A 19,931-nucleotide genomic window follows, 5' to 3' on the forward strand; every position below is an offset into this window, starting at 1 on the left:
GCTTTACCTCACTTATGATCCTTACAGGGCCTGTGTAAGGTGTCACCCCAAAAACCCAGGTTCTAGAAGTCAGAGACCCGAGCCAGACCTGTTTGAGACATTTGAGGCCAGTGGATACTACCTGGGGCTTGGGCCATAGGCCAGCACTGCCACCTAGTGATGTCTAGAGGTATTTCCAGTTCCTCCCCTACTGCCACCCCCAGTGACCAGAGCCACACACCAGGTTACAGAGTTCATAAAATCTCTTCCGAGCCAGCGGGCTGCAGCCAGAGCTGCCAACAAGTCCAGAGGCATTGCCTTGGGTTCCATTGCCCCCGAGGATTTTGTTGAGTCACAGCCTCCAGAGCCTCCCACCACACCGCCAGGAGCTGCCAGAGCCCCAGGCACCAACCCCATCCCCAAGCCCCAGGGTCTGACCCTGACATCTGGGGCAAAGTGCTGGAGACACAAATGTGATGATGCACAGAAACGGAGAGTCACATCTCAGTCTCAGCCAACAGACTGTCCCCTAGTCCTGATGTCATTAGCACCATCTGAGAGCTGGGATCTGTGGAAAGGCGGAGAGGTGTTCAGACCACCATGCATCCTTCCTCTGGGGACCACAAACAGAAGTGGCCTGTTTCCCACACCCCGTCTCCCTGGTCTCAAGCCTCTGATCAACCCCTGGGGGCTCTTACCACTGGGGCCCGTCCAGGAGCTGCTGCCCCTCTGGTGGGCAGCAGGCTCCCGTGCTCGCTCTCGTTCCTGGGTGTCGCCGGGCCCTCCTGCCACCTCCTCCTCCTCCTCCCCCTCAGAGAGGAGGTCACAGATCTGCTGCTGCAGCTCCGGGCTAATGCTGTTCTCGGCCAACACCAGGCTCCGCAGAGCTGTAGGGTAATTTTCTACCATGTCCAGCAGGGTCTGCGGTGGGGAAGAATATGGAAAAGGATGAATGCAGTTAAGGCGGCTCCTCCGACTCCAAGCTGCCACCCCTTCGGTATGTCCACGGGATGTATGTTGAGGCTAACCTCAACCCCTGGTCCAACGTGAAGACTTCTCACCTGAGCTGACTGGTTGGTGAGCCCTGTGCCCTCCAAGTCTAGGACCTCTAAGGTGCGGCTGGAGGCCACAGCTACAGCCAGCATCCCTGCCACGTGGTCACCTGGGGAGACAGCACACACACACCCTCACCTGCAGTCATTTGCGGGCCTGCTAACTCTTCCCCACAGCCTCCCCATCACCCTAAACACCTGAGATTCCACCCCAGGCCAGGAAAGGCTGGCAATTGGTAGATGGCCAGGAGGGGAGCATTGTGACTGGCCACTGAATGGATGAAGCCAGCCAGGCCCCGGGGGTGGTGATGGACGCTCTGATCTAACTGTTGGTCATCTGGTCCTCCACACCGGTGGCTCCTGTACTTCCATCCACAACCCCCTTTTCCTTTCCTTCTCCAGTGTGGTGGTTACCATGGCAACTGATGATCCCAGGTTCTTGGAGGTGGGGTGAGGGGGGTGGTGAGAATCAAAAGGGACTTTTGTGAGCCTCACCCAGGGGGTTGTAGTCCAGATTGAGGACGCGGACCTGGGAGCTGTGGGCCACTGCAATGGCGAGGCGGCTCCAGCCCTTAGGGGTGATGCCGGGGTTAGCGCTCAGTGTCAGCTCCTTCAAGCCTGGGCAGCGTCATAGTGAGAAGCCAGGATGGGGAAGGTCAGGCCTTTCTCCAATCCCTTCCCGACCTGGGGCTCTTTGGGGTGTCCCTACTGACTGAGAGCCAGGCCACCCCCTCCACAGAGCTTCAGGGACATTAGAGCCACATGCCCTTCCTGCCCGCTGTAGCCTGGATTCCTGTGTCTCCATCCTGCTCAGCCCCAACCCTTCCTCCTTGAGAGGATCTGAAAAACATTCTCACCCACACAGTCAGACCCCTCTTCTCTGGGCCAGGCCCCCTCCCCTCTGCACTTAGTTTTTCGCTTTTCATCAAGGCCACATCAGCCCTTGCCCTCAGCAGGGCGCCTGCTCACCAGACTTGGCCCCATCAGGCGGGAGGAGGCCACATATGAGGTTGATGGCTTCATCACCCAGCATGCAGTCCCCCAGGTCCAGTGCCACGAGGGCAGGGTGGAGGGCCAGGGCTGGATTCAACAAGGCCAGCCCTGCGTCTGTCAGAGGGCTCCCATGCAGGCTAGGGGGTAAGAGCAGAGAGCAAAGGTTATTGCCATCATCAGCCCTGTCTGTAGGGGAAAGGTGCAGCCTCCCTGAGGGTGAGCCCTAGAGGGGAGGAGGACACTCGGTCACAGCACATGGAAGAGGCCCTGGGAAGGAAGAAAGTTCTAGATTCTGAAAGAATGCAGTTAGAAGAGCAATGTTGTTTCTTTTCAGGGGCAGGGACTAGGCTCCAGATCAGAACACAGAGAAGGGGCGTGTGGGGTGGTACTTTGGACAGAATGTATGGGTAGGGATCTAGTCCTCAGGGGAGGATTCCTTCTTTGGGAATGGGCCAGCTGCCCTGGAGAAGCCTTTGGGGTGATCGGGTTGGGAGGTACGAGGACCCTGCCAGGAAGCGGGTGGGTACCCTATCTCACTTGGGGTGGGGCTGGTGTTCACAGTCTGGAGATGAGGCAGGAGCTTGGAGGGTGTGGTGGAGGTATGGTCAGAGAGAAGAGGTGCGTGAATAAGGGGTGAGAAGGTAGGTCAAGTGCAAAGACAGGTACAAGGAGGTGTGGGAAGGAACAGGAGGTGGCAAGAGGAGTGGGAGGAGGGGTATGGTGCCCAGGATCCCCTTTCGAGAGAGCACACTCACAAGAGGGACTGGATAGAGCGGTTGGTCCTCAGCGCCTCCGCCAGCTGCTTGATGCGGCTGGGGCTGGACACGACGCCCAGGTTAAGGTTGAGCTGCGCCAGGGACGTGGCCCCTGCCAGGGCCCGGCAGATTCGGCCGAAGTCGCGGTCGCAGAGACGGCAGCCGCGCAGTGAGAGCAGGCGCACGGCGTTGTCGCGCAGGCCGCGGCAGATGTCCCGCACTTCGGCGCCTGACAGCGGCTCCCCCGAAATCTGGATGGAGCTGGGCAGCATCGTACCCACAGCTGGGCCGCCGGGGCCGGGGCCCGGGCCGTGGCCGAGGTTGGCGGGGCCGCGGGCGGGGTCGGGGCTGGGGTCGGGGCCCGGGCTGGGGTCGCGGACGCAGAGGGGGTAGCGGGGGCGGCAGAGGGGCAGGAGGCGGCGGCGGCAGCGGGGGTGGCGGCGGCGGCGGCGGCGACGGCGGCGGAGAGGAGCGCCGGGGCCGGGGCCGGCCGGGATTGGGGAGCCGCCGAGGTCGCCGGCCGGGCTGGGACCGCACGGCGCTGGAGCTGGGACGGACCGTGCGGTCCGTGTCTGGGCGACGGGCCGGGGGGCGCGTTCCGGGGACGGGCAGGCGCTGCTCCGCGCTGGTTCTCGTCCCTCGCGGTTGTGGCGGCGGCTCAGGGACCTCAGCTTAGGACGCGCGGAACCAGTCTCCCCTCGGAGGTCGCATCTGCTCTCTCCCTTCCTCCAGCCCCGCTCCCCCTACCGCCTCGCAGGGAGACCCCGAGGCGGGCAGGCCGGCGGGCCGGCAGGCGGGCAGCGGGCGGCGGGCTGCAGCTCCGGCTGAAGCTGCTGAGCCGGAGCGGGCGGCGGGTTCCCATGGCAACGACTGCGTCACCACCGCTCGCCCCGCCCCCTGCCCGGCCTAGGCCACGCGGGCCCGCGAGGTTTGCGCACACCCGGCGTTCAGGTGGGGACGCCCTTCCCCTGGGTGTGGGGCCATTCGACAGGTGGAGAGTAGGTAGGCGGGTGGAAACCTGGGTCGGGCAGGGGATGGGGAGGGGAGAATAGAGGCACGTCACGTGGAGATGGCGTTTGGGACTATTAGTGTACTGGGTCCTTTTGCTCATTTTTTCGTCGTGCCTTCGCCCGGATCCAAGGCACGCCTCTCTCCCCGTCGCCTATCGGCTCCACCATCCAGTTTCGAGGTCCCTAGGGCTCTTTAATTTGCGCCTCGCCCCGCCCGCGCGAGGAGAGGCGCCGCCTGCGTGGAGATTCCAGCCGCGTGCCCCTTGCCATGATGGCTGCGTCGCAGCGGCGGCTCCCGGGGTCCCGTCCCAGCTGAGACGGCCTGAGTTGACAGGCCCAGTGGAACCTCAAAGGGTCCTTGGAGCAGGTGAGCCGCAGGTAGATGCAAGGTGCTGGTGCAGCTCCTTTTCCAGGTGATCAGGGCGCTGCTGATGCCCCGACGTTCTCAGTACCCCTGGAGACTGGAGTGGCCAAAATGAAAGGGATGCCAGGATGGCGGCCTGGAGTAGTTTTGCGGCCATGGATGGTGGCTGGAGCTTTCAGTAAGGGCACACAGCTTAACACAGGCAGTGCACTTACAACTTGGTCCACTGGTAAGTATAGGGACCTTCCCATACAGTCATAATAGGGCAAACCCTAAGCATGTGTTTCTTAGTTCCCTTATTAGAAAGGAGAAATGCTGACCCAGATTTACTAGGGTAATGAATTTTTACAAAATGAATCATACAAAGTAGTGAAGGGAGGCCAACGATCCTGTTCCTTCCATTAACCACCCTAAGTAACTCCTTAGGTGGAACAGATTAAACGGCTAGTGGAGGTGCATGTGCTGTGCTTGGGATGGTTATTGCTTTTAAGAAACACTGAGAGAACTGAAGAAAGCTTTGTTGCTCTGGCCCCAGTATAACCAGAGCAAAGCCAACTTTGACTTCAGATGTGAGCTTCCACAGGGAGATTATCCTTACACAAAGACCCAAGTGCTGAAGGACCTTGTTATGACATGGGGTTGCATCTGGAAAGTTGTGTACAATCGTCACTGCTCCATAGGCATCCCAAGAGTGAGACGGAGCCCAGAGTCAAGTTGGGTGCACTGTTCCATCAGATTCATGGTTCTTGAGCTAAGGCCTCCGTGATGCTGCATGGATTCTAACTCCCTCTGCCTCGGGGACAGGCAGTCTTCAATGTAGTCAATCTACTCTGGACTGTCCCACTTTATTATTAATATTTTTGGCTATGCCATGTGGCCTGTGGGATCTTAGTTCCCTGACCAGGGACTGAACCCATGCCCCCTGGAGTGGAAGTGCAGAGTCTTAACCACTGGTCTGCTAGGGGAAGTCCCTGGGCTGTCTGACTTTCATTCTGTTTGCATAGGGGTATACTTAAGGGAGGAACATGTGACATGACCACCACTGACAGAACAGGGAAGTGCACAGGAAGTAGGATGCCAGGGAGGACCACTGGAATGGGTAGCTGCAGTCCCAGACTTCAATCAATATTTTAATTACCAAGTCTATATTTAGCAAGACAATGTGGGAGAGATAAAGAGGAAGGAAGGGGTAGGTGGTGAGTGGGCCTCCAAGGAGCTGACCCACTTTCTGCACTGGCTGCAGAGCCCTGCAGTCCTGGCCAGGAGTTCCTAGCCTTGTGCCCCCAGAAGCCCGACAGGCATCGAGGAGATACTTAAGTGGCTACAGCTCTGTGGCAGCTGCAGATCCCATCAAAGAGACACATGTCATCAGTACTGTCCTTTAATCTTCCTCTGCTTCACCGCTGGGGGAAAGGGGCCGGCCAGGGATTTCAGGTGGGGTCAGTGTGACTGCAGGGTCACGGCGACAGCCCTGGCTGTGGCGTTGAGCACGGTGGTGGGAAGCCTGGCAGCAGGGAGTGCGGCGGGGATGTCTCTGGGGACCCTCTGTATGGGTGGGATGTTGGGGCCCTCCAGCGTGTCCAGGATCCCTGAAAGGAGGAGGATGGAAAGTGAGCGAGGGTTGGCAGGGCCCTGCCCTAGGCAGCTGTCCTTCCCCTCCCCGCAGCCAGGCCCTCCTGTCACTTACCCTCTACCACCTTGTGGTAGGCAAAATGCAGGTAGAGCAGGAAGAGCATGTGCAGGGTAGCCAGGGTGCCACAGAGGAGCAGCCGCTGTGTGGGACCCACGGTCCGTGACACCAACACGGCCACCTTGGGAAACAGGAATACAGCTCAGAGGCCTGCTCCAAGCGAGTGGTGTGAGGAAGCCACTCTTACCCAGAGCAGAAACTCTCTGTGGGATTGCACTTGAGCTTTGAGCTGTTTTCCCAACTCCCTGGTAGGGCAGCCCACCCCTAGAAACCTCCTGCCCAGCTTACCATGCGCAGGGTGGACAACCCACCCACCAGCAGCCAGAAGAGGTAGAAGAGGGCATGGAGGTGGATGTTATAGGTGATGAACAGGACAATGCAGTGTCCGAAGAGGCCGTAGCCCTAGGAAGGAGGATGGTGGAGAGGAAAGTCGCTCAGACTGAGCTGGCCTCGTGGGGACCTTGAAAAATAAATGGTCCACTGGCCAACTCACCCCATTCCAGGCCCTGGGGCCCTAGGACAGGTGCAGACCAGAGCCTGGTTACTCTTTTAGCTCACACTTGCCCAACACTGTGCTGGACTCCTTACCAGCAGTGCCAGCATCTGGAGCATGGTGATCTGCGCGTTGCACAGGTAGGCGAGGAAGTAAATGAAGGACGAGACGCCTAGCCAGTAGCCGAAGCAGGTGCCAATGGCTGTGCCCATCAGGGTGCCCTCCCGCTGTTGGGTGAAGGCTCTAATTAGTCCTGTGAGGCCTCTGGTCTCAGTCTCACCCAAGGCCTCCTCTCTCAGGGGCTGCTTCTATCCACCATGTCTCTGTGGGCAGCTTTCAACTCATTTCAGTCACCGCCACCCCCAAGGTCCTCTGTCCTGCTTACGATAATGGTGTCAGACGTCTTCATCCCATGGAGGAGGATGGCCACCAGCGTGAAGACAAGCATGAGAGGTCCGTAGAGCTCACCTGCAATTTTCTGTCAATATACCAACTCATTCAGGCTGGGGGGTACAATGGCTCTTCTGTTGATGTCTTCCGGGGCTTCGCCTGGTGGCCCCACCCTCTGCCCCAGTTCCTCCCCCGGCACTTCCAGACATGCTACGTCCCCCTACTCACCTGAGGGAAGCTGACCATCTTGATAGGGATCATGGATTCCAGGAGCCTGGGAGGGGAGAGGAGAGAGGAGAGCAGGTAAGAGCAGACACGGCACTAGGCTAAGAGGTTCTGGAAAGCCTGAATCTTACTCATCTCGCTAACTGAAGAGAACATGCTAGATGGGAAGGAAAAAGAGGGTAGTAAAGACAGATGGTCGAGGAAATCACTACCCTGCGCCGACAATGCTTCCAGGAAAAACAGCCCTGACGCTGTGCCGACTGATGCAGCAGCAACATGGAGAATCCAGAGAGCCCCCTGGGCCTTTGGGAGGGCTTGGCCATTTACCTATGTGACCTGTTCCCCTTTAAAAGACACGCAAACCTCAGCAGAGATGTAAAGATAAACCCCCGGGAAATGATTAGAAGGAAAGTTGTCACTTGAGAGAACCAGGGTGCCCCCTGCCTCTTCCTACTTATCATCCCTCCAGATACCACTGAGCATTTTCTTGAGAAATATATTTGAAGTGGTATTAAAATTCCAGGCAAGACAAACAGAAGTACCAAAAACTCCCCCACTTCTTAAGTGAGTAGCTCCTAATAGTACCTTAGATCTTGACTGGATTTTACTTCTGAGAAAGCTACCCTGTCCAACCCTCCAGCCAACCCTGGGTCAGGGGTCCCGCCTGGGTGTGTCCCTTGACGGCAAATGAGTGCTTGAGGGCTGCCCTTGAGGGTAAGGCATTCCATCTTGTGTCTAAGGCTCCCAGACACAACTACACTGCTTGATGCACAGCCAAAGCTTAGTAAATACTTGCTAAGTGGTAGTGGGTATTTGATAAGTACTATTCTCCAAGCCAGGCTTCAGCAATACGTGAACTGTGAACTTCCAGATGTCCAAGCTGGTTTTAGAAAAGGCAGAGGAACCAGAGATCAAATTGCCAACATCTGCTGGATCATCGAAAAAGCAAGCGAGTTCCAGAAAAACATCTATTTCTGCTTTATTGACTATGCCAAAGCCTTTGACTGTGTGGATCACAATAAACTGTGGAAAATTCTGAAAGAGATGGGAATATCAGACCACCCAACCTGCCTTTTGAGAAACCTGTATGCAGGTCAGGAAGCAACAGTTAGAACTAGACATGGAACAACAGACTGGTTCCAAATAGGAAAAGGAGTATGTCAAGGCTGTATATTGTCACCCTGCTTATTTAACTTATATGCAGAGTACATCATGAGAAACGCTGGGCTGGAGGAAGCACAAGCTGGAATCAAGATTGCCAGGAGAAATATCAATAACCTCAGATATGCAGATGATACCACCCTTATGGCAGAAAGTGAAGAGGAACTAAAAAGCCTCTTGATGAAAGTGAGAGAGGAGAGTGAAAAAGTTGGCTTAAAGCTCAACATTCAGAAAACTAAGATCATGGCATCTGGTCCCATCACTTCATGGCAAATAAATGGGAAAACAGTGGAAACAGTGTCAGATTTTATTTTTTTGGGCTCCAAAATCACTGCAGATGGTGACTGCAGCCATGAAATTAAAAGACGCTTACTCCTTGGAAGGAAGGTTATGGCCAACCTAGATAGCATATTAAAAAGCAGAGACGTTACTTTGTCAACAAAGGTCCGTCTAGTCAAGGCTATGGTTTTTCCAGTAGTCATGTATGGATGTGAGAGTTGGACTGTGAAGAAAGCTCAGCACCGAAGAATTGATGCTTTTGAACTGTGGTGCTGGAGAAGACTCCTGAGAGTCCCTTCGACTGCAAGGAGAACCAACCAGTCCATCCTAAAGGAGATCAGCCCTGGGTGTTCACTGGAAGGACTGATACTGAAACTGAAACTCCAATACTTTGGCCACCTCATGGGAAGAGTTGACTCACTGGAAAAGACCCTGATGCTGGGAAGGATTGGGGGCAGGAGGAGAAGGGGATGACAGAGGATGAGATGGTTGGATGGCATCACCGACTCGACGGACATGAGTTTGGGTAAACTCCGGGAGTTGGTGATGGACAGGGAGGCCTGGTGTGCTGTGATTCATGGGGTCTCAAAGAATCGGACACAACTGAGCTACTGAACTGAACTGAGTTGAATTAAAGGTTGAACAAAGAACCAAGCCAAGGTTAAATCCAGTTCTTAAGTCATTCAACAACTATGTACTGATTTTCAGATTCAGAGACTGTTCTGGTCCTGAGAATAGAAAAGTAAACAAAACAGAGCCTGCTTCTGAGGAAGTCTTTGGAAAGAGAGACCCAGGAATAAGGAAGTACAGCACTGCTGAAATGTTACCTGTTAGAAGTGCAGGGCCCTAGTGGAGCACCAGGAAAGGACAAACTGGGGACGGGGAGCAAAGGAAGTGACATTTGAGCCAAGCTTTGAGGGAAGGTGAGTAGTTTATTAGACGGAGAAGAGGAGGAAGGCAGTGTGTTATCACCATGCCCTGTTCCATGATAAGAGGTATGGGGTGGCTGGGTCATGACGAGGGCAGTCTAAGGGTCTGATGTCTAGTTGTAGTTTGGATGAAGGACTAGGTGTTAGGAGGGCAGTTTCTGTCAAGAGGATCCTCACCTGCTTCGCACCTGGGCCGGCTCCACATCAAAGTAGGGTCTCAGGATGTCGATGTTGGCATACAAGCTGAAGGCTCTGGAGGCTTGTCTCTTCCCTGCCTGCCACATCTATAGCAAGGAAGATGGGTGGGGTGGAAGGGTACTGTCAAACTCTTGGCTCTATGCTCTGTTACTTATTTTTTATCTGATTTCAACATGGTTTGAAGTGGACAACCTGGGGTGAACTTCACCAACACCAACTCCAGAACCAGAGGCCTCCTGGGTATACTTTTCCACATGTCAGGGAGCCAATTTTGCTTACCTGATCAGCCACCTGCCGGCTCAGCTGTCCCTTAAAGCCCTTCATCCCCAGAAACTCCCCATCCTCTTCTTCAGCGGCAGCTGCATCAGCATCCACTTCTTCCTCACGCAGGCGCTGATGCAGCTCACCCATATCCTCGAAGCTGGAGCCTGAGGTATCATCCATGTTCTCCATGTCAATCACTGCTGAGCCCCCACCCTGTGAAGACAACAGATCCTAGAGTACAGGACCTTTCTGCTTTATCCAGTTAAGTCCTCCTCTGTTCACCACAAGGTTTGGGGCTAGGGGATAGGACTTGAAATCACCACAGATCATGCCACTTTCTTCCCCTCATTTGGTCTCAGAACCCCTGGTTGTTTGGTTCTCTGTTCGTCTGGGGAACCTAGTCCCTGTCTTCCATACACGGCTTTTTCCTACCTTCCCTACCAAGGCCCCAAAGGGCTGCAAAGTGCCCATTTCCTTTATCTCTCCCAACCCCAAAACAAGGCTATGCGCACCAAGTGTGGCTTTGGCTAGTGAATCCCATCCACCCCAAGGCCACTCCCGCCTCCCGCTATGCCTGACTCCGACTGACTTTCTTTAACTTGTGGAAAGCAAGAGCAACTGGGCTCAGATACCTAAGGCCCCCTGGCTGGAGTAACAATCTGGACCTTTAAGATCAGCACTAGTCCCACTGCCTTTCTTGTGCACGAAGACTCAAAGAAGAGAAATAGTGTTGCAAATAGACCAGACTTCCAGGCTCTGAGGGAGAGTCCCCACGACACTTCAGGACGGCTACCGGCCCTGGGGCTGCGGGCCATTACCTGGATGTTTTCTTCGAACCCTCCCCATTCCGAGCCGGCCCCGTTTCGGGCGCCGCCAGCCGGCGCCGCCGGAGTTGCCATGTCCCTCGAGGGCTCCCGTCGCTGAAGCCCGCGCTTCTCCCGCGCGCGGAGGAGGAGTGGGAGAGACGTAGGCCTGAGAGAGGGACAGGTCTAGGGACGAGAAAGAAAGGTACGAGGGGCCGGAACGCAAAAAAAAAGAAACCCGGATGTTTGGCTCAGCCTGACTTCCGGTAGCTGGGGACGTGGACGGAGGCAAGGCACAGTCTCGCGATATTTAAGATTCTAGGAGGTGGTGCGTTGCTACGGAAACGGAGGCGGATGACTAGTGCGCACGCATCAGTTAGGTACTCTGGTCACGTGGAGGAGTTGAAGATGGCGGCGGCCCAGGCTGTGGAGGAAATGAGGACTCGCGTGGTTCTAGGGGAGTTCGGGGTTCGCAATGTAAGTCTTGCGGCCTTCAGCTCGGGAGCAGAGTGAATCAGGAATGAGCTGGGGTCAGAGTGGGGACGGGCTTGGCCTCGCTGCCCCTTCGCGGACATTCTCGTCTCTCTTTGCTCTAGGTTCATACCACTGACTTTCCCGGTAACTATTCCGGCTACGATGATGCCTGGGACCAGGACCGCTTTGAGAAGGTAGGTGGAGCTGGAACTGTGGGATCGGACTTTGTGATATGAGCAACCTGTGCTTTAGAAGCTGTCCTTGTAATTTCCAAGGCGCAGCAGAAAAGGGCAGCTTGCAGCAAGCAGCAGAGGGCGGTAGCTGGAAGCAGGTTCTTAGTTTCCCCCACCGGGAGTCCTAACCACGACCACAGAACCAGCAGTTAGGGCTAGAGTCCCTAGTCCTTGTCTGCTTAGTCAAGAACGAATTCAGGCGAGGAGGCAGAAGGTACAGAGTAAAGTACGAAGTCTGTTGAAAAGAAAAGTACATGTAGAAAGGCACACGGGCAGGACCCTCCTATGGGGTGCACACTCACCCCTTAGCCAAGATGGATCTGGACGTGAAAGCTTTTGGGAAGAGAAGACTCATTATGGCCTGGAATTACCCTCTGACTTTTGACCCCAAGTAACCTTTCTGCAGTTGTGATGTACCTTCCTTATCCTAAAAAGGGGGAAGCGGAGATCCCTTAATCCTTGCTCAGACGAGGGATTTTGCCTTGCTCTGACGAGGGATTTTGCCTTGCTCTGTCCTTATTTCTTCAAGATGTTTACAAGAGACAAAGACTGTCTGTTGACTCTGTTTCTGTTTTTTCTTCCGTTTTCGGAGGGCAAACAGGAGGCTGATAGTAAATTCCTCAACTGGAGCCCGTCTATCTCCTACCACACTTGTGATGTGGGACAGGCTAAATTAAAGGTCCAGGTTCTTATTCTACTTGTCCAAAAGAATTTGGACAGGGAGTGTAAAAAAAAGTCACACACAGAAATTGAGGTGTAGAGAGAACAACGAAGCAATTTGTTAAGGAGAAAGGAAAGTAGGCACTCACAGAATGTGGGTGTCCACACGAGTGAGGAGCCCACCTGAGGGTCTTTCTAGCCCCCCTCCTTTATTTTAATTCCTTGAATGGGTGCAGGTTTCTTTGTTGTTGTTGTTCAGTTTCTCAGTGGTGTCTGACTCTTTGTGACCCCAGGGACTGCAGCACGCCAAGCTTCCCTGTCCTTCAGTATCTCCCGTAGTTTGCTCAAACTCATGTCCGTTGAGTCAGTGATACCATCCAACCATCTCATCCTCTGTCACCCCCTTCTCCTCTTACCCTCAGTCTTTCCCAGCATCACTCGTTTGCAGTGAGTCAGCTCTTGGCATTATGTGGCCAAAGTATTGGAGCTTCAGCTTCAGCCTCAGTCCTTCAATGAATATTCAGGGTTGATTTCTTTTAGGATTGACTGGTTTGATCATTTGATCTCCTTGTTGTCTAAGGGACTCTCAAGAGTTTTCTCCAGCACCACAATTTGAAGGCATCAGTTCTTTGGCACTCACCCTTCTCTCACATCCTTGCACGACTACTGGAAAAACCATAGCTGTGACTATATGGACCTTTGTCAGCAAAGTGATGTCTCTGCTTTTTAATATGCTGTCTAGCTTTGTCATAGCTTTTCTTCCAAAGAGCAAGTGTCTTTCAAGGCTGCAGTCACCATTCGCAGTGACTTTGGAGCCCAAGAAAATGAAGTCTGTCACTGTTTCCATTTTTTCCCCCATTTGTTTGTTATGAAATGATGGGATCAAATGCCATGATCTTAGTTTTTTGAATGTTGAGTTTTAAGCCAGCTTTTTCACTCTCTGCTTTCACCTTCATCAAGTGGCTCTTTAGTTCCTCTTCAGTTTCTGTGGTTAAGATGGTGTCACCTACACATCTGAGGTTGTTGATATTTCTCCAGGCAATTTTGACTGCAGCTTGTGCTTCATCCAGTGCTCTGCATATAAGTTAAATAAGCAGGGTGACAATACACAGCCTTGACATACTCCTTCCCCAATTTTGAACCAGTCTGTTGTTCCATCTGCAGTTCTGACTATTGCTTCTTGATCTGCATACAGGTTTTTCAGGAGGCAGGTAATGTGGTCTGGTGTTTCTCATCTCTTTAATTTTTCAGTTGTGATCCACACAGTCAAAGGCTTTAGCTTAGTCATTGAAGCAGAAGTAAATGTTTTTCTGGACTTCCTTGCTTTTTTTATGATCCAGAGGATGTTGGCAATTTGATCTCTGGTTCCTCTGCCTTTTCTAAATCCAGCTTGAACATCTGGAAGTTCTCGGTTCACATACTGTTGAAGCCTAGCTTGGGGAATTTTAAGCATAATCTTGCTAGCATGTGAAATGAGTGCAGTTGTGGGGTAGTTTGGACATTCTTTGGTATTGTTCTTTTTTGGGATTGGAATGAAAACTGACCTTTTCCAGTCCTGTGGTCACTGCTTAGTTTTCCAAATTTGCTGGCATATTGAGTGCTGCACTTTAACAGCATCATCTTTTAGGATTTTAAATAGTTCAACTGGAATTCCATCACCTCCACCAGCTTTGTTCATAGTAATGCTTCCTAAGGCCCACTTGACTTCTTTGGTTAGGGATGGTCTATTTATTGTTGGGAGGATGGGTGGGATCTTGATCACACTTGGTTATAACAGCTTCTCTTGTGCATCTGTCTCCTAAAGCCACCACACTAAGAGCCTTTTTCCCCTTAATTTTCCCTTAGAGTGAAGCACAAGGTGTGGAAGGTTGTATAGAAGCCTGGGCCTCCTCATTGCGCATGCTTGGCCAAGCTCTGTTGGGTTTCTAAGTCAGGGTTTCCTATACAGGTGTCACAAAGTTTAATCAAGGTTTAATTCCTATTCCTAATGCCATTCCTCCATGCTTCATCATCTCATTCAGTGCAAAACAAGGAGAGGTGGCTTTGCCTTTTGCCTAATGTCTGTGTATGATGAGGCTAACATAAACAAATAACTCTAGTGTAATGCAGTAAAGGCAGCTGAAAGCAAAAAGGGATGATGGGAGTGGGGTGGAGGTCGGGATTGTTTTGGAGGGGAGTATCCCACACAGACACTTAATCCAGAATGGGAATGGGGAGCAGAGGTATGGAAGATTTCCTGAAGGAGATGACATCTAAGTTCAGCCTTGAACAAGGAGCCGAGGCTGAGGAGTGTCCAAGCAGTTCAGTGATAGGCAAGATTGTAGGCACCAGAGGTGATAGGGAGCTCTGGAAGAATTCTTAAGCAAGTATGATCATATCTGCAAGCTTAGAGGTAGAGAGAGAATGGATTTGAGGCTTGTCCTGTGGGGTGTGCACAATTTGTGACAGTTGCATAGGGAAGTTGAGGCTGAAGGCAGAAATGAAGATTGTGATGATGAAAATAGAGCACAGGGGAGACGAAAGGTAAATTTGGTGGTTGTTTGGATATAGGCTGTTAGCAGGGAGTGTAAAATTACTCCTCTGATGGGTGGTGGTCATTTAGTGATGAGAAATCATTCTAGGGAAGGGGAATGTTAAGGCGTTCAGCTTCCTGTGAGTGAAGTCCAGCAAACTGTTTATATATATATATATATATATATATATATACACACACATATAAAAGAGTTGTTCATATAGATAATTGCTGAAACCACGAGCAGGATTGAGGTCACCCCGGAGAGAGACAAAAACTTGGGAAACAGTAACATTTATATGGTAGGTAGAAGACGCTAGGAGTCGGACATGACTGAGCGACTTCCCTTTCACTTTTCACTTTCATGCATTGGAGAAGGAAATGGCAACCCACTCCAGTGTTCTTGCCTGGAGAATCCCAGGGATGGTAGAGCCTGGTGGGCTTCTGTCTGTGGGGTCGCACAGAGTCGGACATGACTGAAGCGACTTAGCAGCAGAAGACTGTGAATTTAGAAGGATTGATCAGACGAGGAGGAGAAGATTGGCGCTCTGAAATCAAGGCAGCCGAATTTGGAAACAGGCTTCTCTCAACAATGCCAGGTGTAGCAGAGGTGTATAGTAAGATAAAAGTTGAGTAGTGTCAAATGGGTGAGCAGTATATGAGCCTGTTCTTAGTAACATAGCCTCTGTGAATGTGGCTGGAAGCCATATTGCAGAGGGTTTTATTTATTTTTTTACTTTTTAAGGAATTTGTAAGAAAACTTTATTTTTGGTTGTGCTTGGTCTTTGATTAATGTGCCTGGGCTTTCTCTAGTTGCAGTGAGCGGGGGCTGCTCTCTAGCTGCAGTGGGAAGGCTTCTTATTGCAGGGGCTTCTCTTGCTGTGGAGCATGGGCTCTAGAGTGCTGGCTCAGTAGTTGTGGTTCATGGGCTTAGTTGCTCCATGGTGCGTGGGATCTTCCTGGACCAGGGATCGAACCTATGTGCCTGCTACATCAACCACTGGACCACCAGGGAAGTCCCTGCAGAGGGTTTTAAATGAAGGGAAGATAAAAAATGAAAGTTTTTCCAAAATTTAATGAAGGATTGGGGGAGAAAGTGAGGTCTAATGAGGGACATCTGGGCAAAGGGAGGTTTTTGAGGGGAATATCAGGTGAGGGAGGTATTGAGTATACAGAGAACAGGCTTCATTTAGTGTTTCTCCTGTCCGTTTAGAATTTCCGCGTGGATGTGGTACACATGGATGAAAACTCGTTGGAGTTTGACATGGTGGGAATCGACGCAGCCATTGCCAATGCGTTTCGGCGCATTCTGTTAGCTGAGGTATTGGTGGGCACAGTGGCAAAGGTGGGGTTGTGGGGGGGACCTCACTTGGAGAATTGTCTCAAGCGGTGTTCTTGCAGTGTTGCCGACCATTCCTCCTGCTCATTCTTTGCAAACTTTTCATCAAGTGTTCTAGGATGAGGTCTCTCTCTCCCTGTATCTGGAGACGGGGGAGTTGATGGGGGGACTGCAGGGTCTCTCCCCTTGGGCAGGTGCCGACCATGGCTGTGGAGAAGGTCCTGGTGTACAACAACACGTCCATCGTCCAGGATGAGATCCTCGCCCACCGCCTGGGCCTCATCCCCATTCATGCCGACCCCCGTCTTTTTGAATATCGGAACCAAGGTGAGGGTTTGAAAAAATGAATTTGGGGAAAAGGGGGGCCGTGCTCCTCTGAAGGGGATTCTGGAATCAGACTGCCTGTGTTTGAATCCTCTATTATCTACCTTGGGACCCTAGTCCCGTTACCAATGTTGGGGTGCATCTGTGCTCTTCTCTGTGAGAACACTTGCCCTCGCCCTTCCTGTTTGCCCAGAGAATGAGAGAGATGTATGGCAGGCAGTCGGCGTAGTGCCCGGTGCTGATGTCCCCATTAGCTCTGTAAGAGCCCCCACCTTCTCCCTCTGTGCAGGAGATGAAGAAGGCACGGAGATAGATACCCTGCAGTTTCGGCTGCAGGTCAGGTGCACTCGGAACCCCCACGCTGCTAAAGACTCCTCTGACCCCAATGAGCTCTATGTCAACCACAAAGGTGAGCACCGGGGGAGAGGAAGAGGGCTCGCTCCTTGGTGGGCGCTAGTTTTAGGGACTTGGGTGTGATGTGCTTCCTCCCACAGTGTACACCAGGCACATGACATGGGTGCCCCTGGGGAACCAGGCTGACCTCTTCCCGGAGGGCACCATCCGCCCGGTACACGACGACATCCTCATTGCTCAGCTGCGGCCTGGTCAGGAGATTGACCTGCTCATGCACTGTGTCAAGGGCATTGGTGAGACCTTTTGATTACCCTGTCGGTGAGATATGACCAAGGAACTCGGCTGAGATGTTCCCCACAGGCAGAAGGCCGATGGACCTTTGCTCAGTAGCTTAGGGAATGTGAAGAAGGGTCTCCTCCCAGGCTCTGAGTGCCCTCTTTCCTCCAGGCAAAGATCATGCCAAGTTTTCACCTGTGGCAACAGCCAGTTACAGGCTCCTGCCAGCCATTACCCTGCTGGAGCCTGTGGAAGGGGAGGCGGCGGAAGAGCTGAGCCGCTGCTTCTCACCTGGTGTTATTGAGGTGCAGGAAGTCCAAGGTACGGGATTTGGGATGCTGCGTAAGCCCAGCCCTTAAGTGTATTTCCTTTGAAGGTAGCAGAGAGAAATTCAAGCTGTGGGCTCATGTATTTATAATATGGTTTGTTTTCATTAGGTAAAAAGGTGGCCAGAGTTGCCAATCCCCGGCTAGATACCTTCAGCAGGGAAGTCTTCCGGAATGAGAAGCTGAAGAAGGTTGTACGGCTTGCACGTGTTCGAGACCATTATATCTGTGAGTTTCACGTTGAGGGTGGGGCGGCGGTGGTTCTCTGGTGCCGCAGTTTCCTGGAGGTCAGATGTGGAATCGAGCAGAATGTGTAAGGCACGTTTCTCTCTGCTCCCCAGTTTCTGTTGAGTCCACAGGGGTGTTGCCACCAGACGTGCTGGTGAGTGAAGCCATCAAGGTGCTGATGGGCAAGTGCCGGCGGTTCTTGGACGAACTGGATGCGGTTCAGATGGACTAAGGCTGCGCTGGACTTGGTATGGCCGGCATCGGAGATTCCTGAGGCAAGCTGGAGACTAGGTTCTCCCCTGCCCCCACAGGACTGCTACAGAGAGCCCAGAGAGACTCGGGGGCCTGGGTTTCCTGGGGACAATTCCAGCTTTATTTTCAGTCAATACATTTTGTTAAATGTGCCACAAAGTGTGACTTTTATGCCTTTGTAAGGCCTTGGTGTAAATAAATTCACATCCAGACAAAAACCCTTTTCTTCAGTTTCCATCCAGAAACAGGGGGCCCCACCTCAGAAGAATCTGGCATTATTTAGCAGTTAGGAATTCTGGGCTCAGATGTGACTGCAGGTCAGGGCCAAGTATGTCTGAAGCCCCGTGAGAATGCCAAATGGGGGGAAAATACTGTGTGCTGCTCACCTATTTCCTGGATATGAGGATGTTCCTGAGAGAAAAGAGGGTGTGCCATGGCAGTCAAGTCACAGGCAGGAAGAACAGTTCTCTTTGGACAGCCCCTCGGGGTCAGGTCTAGTGGCCACCAGTGACACTCCGAGAGGACGCGAGGACTACCTGGTCTCCGTGTCAGGGAGAGAAATCCTCTAGCTGGCATGCTGTTCTTAGTTCAGAGGGCCTAATGGAGCAGGTCTACTAGTCAGTTGCCCCTGTCCAGCCCCCTTGGCAAGATGCTCGTGAGGAACCGCGACCCTGGAGTGTGTCACTGGTTTGAAAAAGGCAGATGGGGCCCTTTCTGTATGAAACTGAGATTTTTACTGACATGCAGATGTGCTTCAGTTAAATGTTTCTACAAAAAGGTTATATAAACAATAGAAAACTTCTAGCATGAAGTCACTGGATGTTAAAAATATTACAACACAATAAATACAACTATACCCTCCACAGCCCCACCACAAAGAGTAGGCAGCTGATAAATCTGGAGGGAAACATGCGGAGATGGCCTTCACAGTGGACAGGAAGCCCAAAGCACCACCCAGGAAGAGGGGACCCAGCCTGTGCCACAGAGGGTGCCACACGGACTCCCGAGTCTCTCCAGCTTCACCTCTTCCTGCCCCCGCCTGGCCTGCGGCCACACCAGCTAAGAGCTGCAGCTTCAGTCCATGCTGTCTCACTTGCTCTCACTGAAAAGCCTGGTCAGTGGACTGGATTGATGCCAGGCCTCTGTGGGGAGCACGTGAACACTGAAAATGGTTTCCGTGTAGATTAACTTGATTCCCACACCCACGTCCCCTCTGCTTATAGGGCCATCCAGTGATGTCTAGAACAGACTGGAGACTCACAATATAGGCTCTGATGGGAAGGCATGTTTTTTTCTTCTGGAAATGGCCCGAGGGAAGTGACCAGGACCCGAAAGACCATGAGATTTTTGAAGGCACCTGGACTCAGCTAGTCCTAGGAGAGACCAGTGGCTTAGCTAGCTGCTTGTCACAGATACAGCCTAGTTGGTCTGGATTTATCCTTAAATGCCAGTGACATCACATGACACTAGGTAGGGTACTGTGGCTCTTGTGTCTGAGTGGACCCTGGGGGCTGGGAAAACAACACTTGAGTTCATGGCGGGACAAACTGAGCTCTAAGGGATGTTAGCACTATAGACCCTGGCCCAGCCCTGGTCCCTGAAGGTACTAATGTTTGATACTGTACCAGAGCTTAGCAGTGGCTCATACCACGGATCCCCTCAGGTGACCAGATTCTTGCTCAAAACAAAGTGGGAACTGGCCAAATTCAGTTCAGCACCTGACCCAAATATGCCCCTGGAGAATGGGGAAAGTTCTTGTCAGCCCAGCAGCAAGGGGGCTCAGTGGAACACTCAATGACCCAGGAGAAACTCTGGCACAAGTAGTTCAGGGCTGAGCCCTCGCCACAAGCCTGGCTGGTCACAGCGTTGGGTGTAGCGCCCGTAGTTACCACTCTGCACAGGTGTATGGCTGCCTGGGCATGGGAGGGCTTGGGGAGAAGGGCCCCTCTGCTCTAGCTTTTCTCTCTGGGAAAAGGCAAAACTCCAAAGAGGATGGGAGATACCTGGGAAATCTAGACAGAATGGTGTAAGCCCTGACTCCCGCTCTTGATACTTGAGCACAATGACTTCCGGCCCTAAACAGGGCCTGCTCTCTCCAGCTCCAGCCCTGGATCTCTCTCCAGGCTGACGACGGTGGAAAGTGAGGTGGCAGTGGAGAGGGGCCTAGAGATCAGCTACACAGGGGAAGAAGAGATGACAATAAAGGTCGAGGAAGGATGCGCAACAGCTTGATTTAGGGTTCAAAGATGGTGGCCAGGCCGCCCTCCTCGTCCAGCGCTTCTGTTTCTGGCATTGGCTTTGGTTTTTTGAAAAGTGAGGGAAGATTCTTAATGTGAACTTCTTTCCGGAATTGCTCGCCCAGGGGTTT

The 19,931-nt window shown here is 52.7% G+C and overlaps 4 protein-coding genes across 9 annotated transcripts in view; 1 reads left to right on the plus strand and 3 right to left on the minus strand.

Moving 5' to 3' along the window:
• Positions 1-224: 224 nt before the first annotated feature.
• Positions 225-3,653, minus strand: LRRC73 (leucine rich repeat containing 73). The gene is made up of 6 exons (XM_081518891.1): positions 2,780-3,653; positions 2,001-2,161; positions 1,527-1,649; positions 1,041-1,141; positions 678-900; positions 225-547 (listed from the first exon to the last, which is right to left on the minus strand). The coding sequence occupies exons 1-6, from the start codon at positions 3,049-3,051 to the stop codon at positions 477-479; spliced, it is 951 nt and encodes a 316-aa protein (XP_081375017.1). The 5' UTR covers positions 3,052-3,653; the 3' UTR covers positions 225-476.
• A 1,617-nt stretch (positions 3,654-5,270) lies between these two features.
• On the minus strand, positions 5,271-10,825 carry YIPF3 (Yip1 domain family member 3). The gene is made up of 9 exons (XM_081518890.1): positions 10,601-10,825; positions 9,798-9,995; positions 9,498-9,604; positions 6,955-7,000; positions 6,722-6,814; positions 6,432-6,563; positions 6,132-6,245; positions 5,841-5,964; positions 5,271-5,742 (listed from the first exon to the last, which is right to left on the minus strand). Exons 1-9 carry the CDS (start codon positions 10,679-10,681, stop codon positions 5,594-5,596), a joined length of 1,044 nt encoding a protein of 347 aa, XP_081375016.1. The 5' UTR covers positions 10,682-10,825; the 3' UTR covers positions 5,271-5,593.
• A 147-nt stretch (positions 10,826-10,972) lies between these two features.
• Positions 10,973-17,781, plus strand: POLR1C (RNA polymerase I and III subunit C). Its single transcript, XM_081518889.1, has 9 exons — positions 10,973-11,062; positions 11,182-11,253; positions 15,678-15,785; positions 15,998-16,130; positions 16,417-16,536; positions 16,622-16,774; positions 16,929-17,078; positions 17,195-17,311; positions 17,425-17,781. The coding sequence occupies exons 1-9, from the start codon at positions 10,994-10,996 to the stop codon at positions 17,541-17,543; spliced, it is 1,041 nt and encodes a 346-aa protein (XP_081375015.1). The 5' UTR covers positions 10,973-10,993; the 3' UTR covers positions 17,544-17,781.
• The window catches only part of XPO5 (exportin 5), a 43,477-nt gene continuing 41,207 nt past the window's right edge, over positions 17,662-19,931 (minus strand). For 3 of the 6 annotated variants that reach the window (XR_014061853.1, XR_014061852.1, XM_081518841.1), the window contains one exon: positions 17,662-19,931. Coding sequence is in view for 4 of the 6 variants with exons in the window: in XM_081518841.1 (XP_081374967.1) it covers positions 19,797-19,931 (135 nt within the window). In the remaining 2 variants the exon portion in view is untranslated. The other 3 variants (XM_081518840.1, XM_081518838.1, XM_081518837.1) reach the window with 1 other exon arrangement.

Source organism: Giraffa tippelskirchi, chromosome 8, assembly GCF_054371585.1.
Source record: "Giraffa tippelskirchi isolate mGirTip1 chromosome 8, T2T-mGirTip1v1.2.pri, whole genome shotgun sequence".
Lineage (NCBI taxonomy): Eukaryota > Metazoa > Chordata > Mammalia > Artiodactyla > Giraffidae > Giraffa > Giraffa tippelskirchi.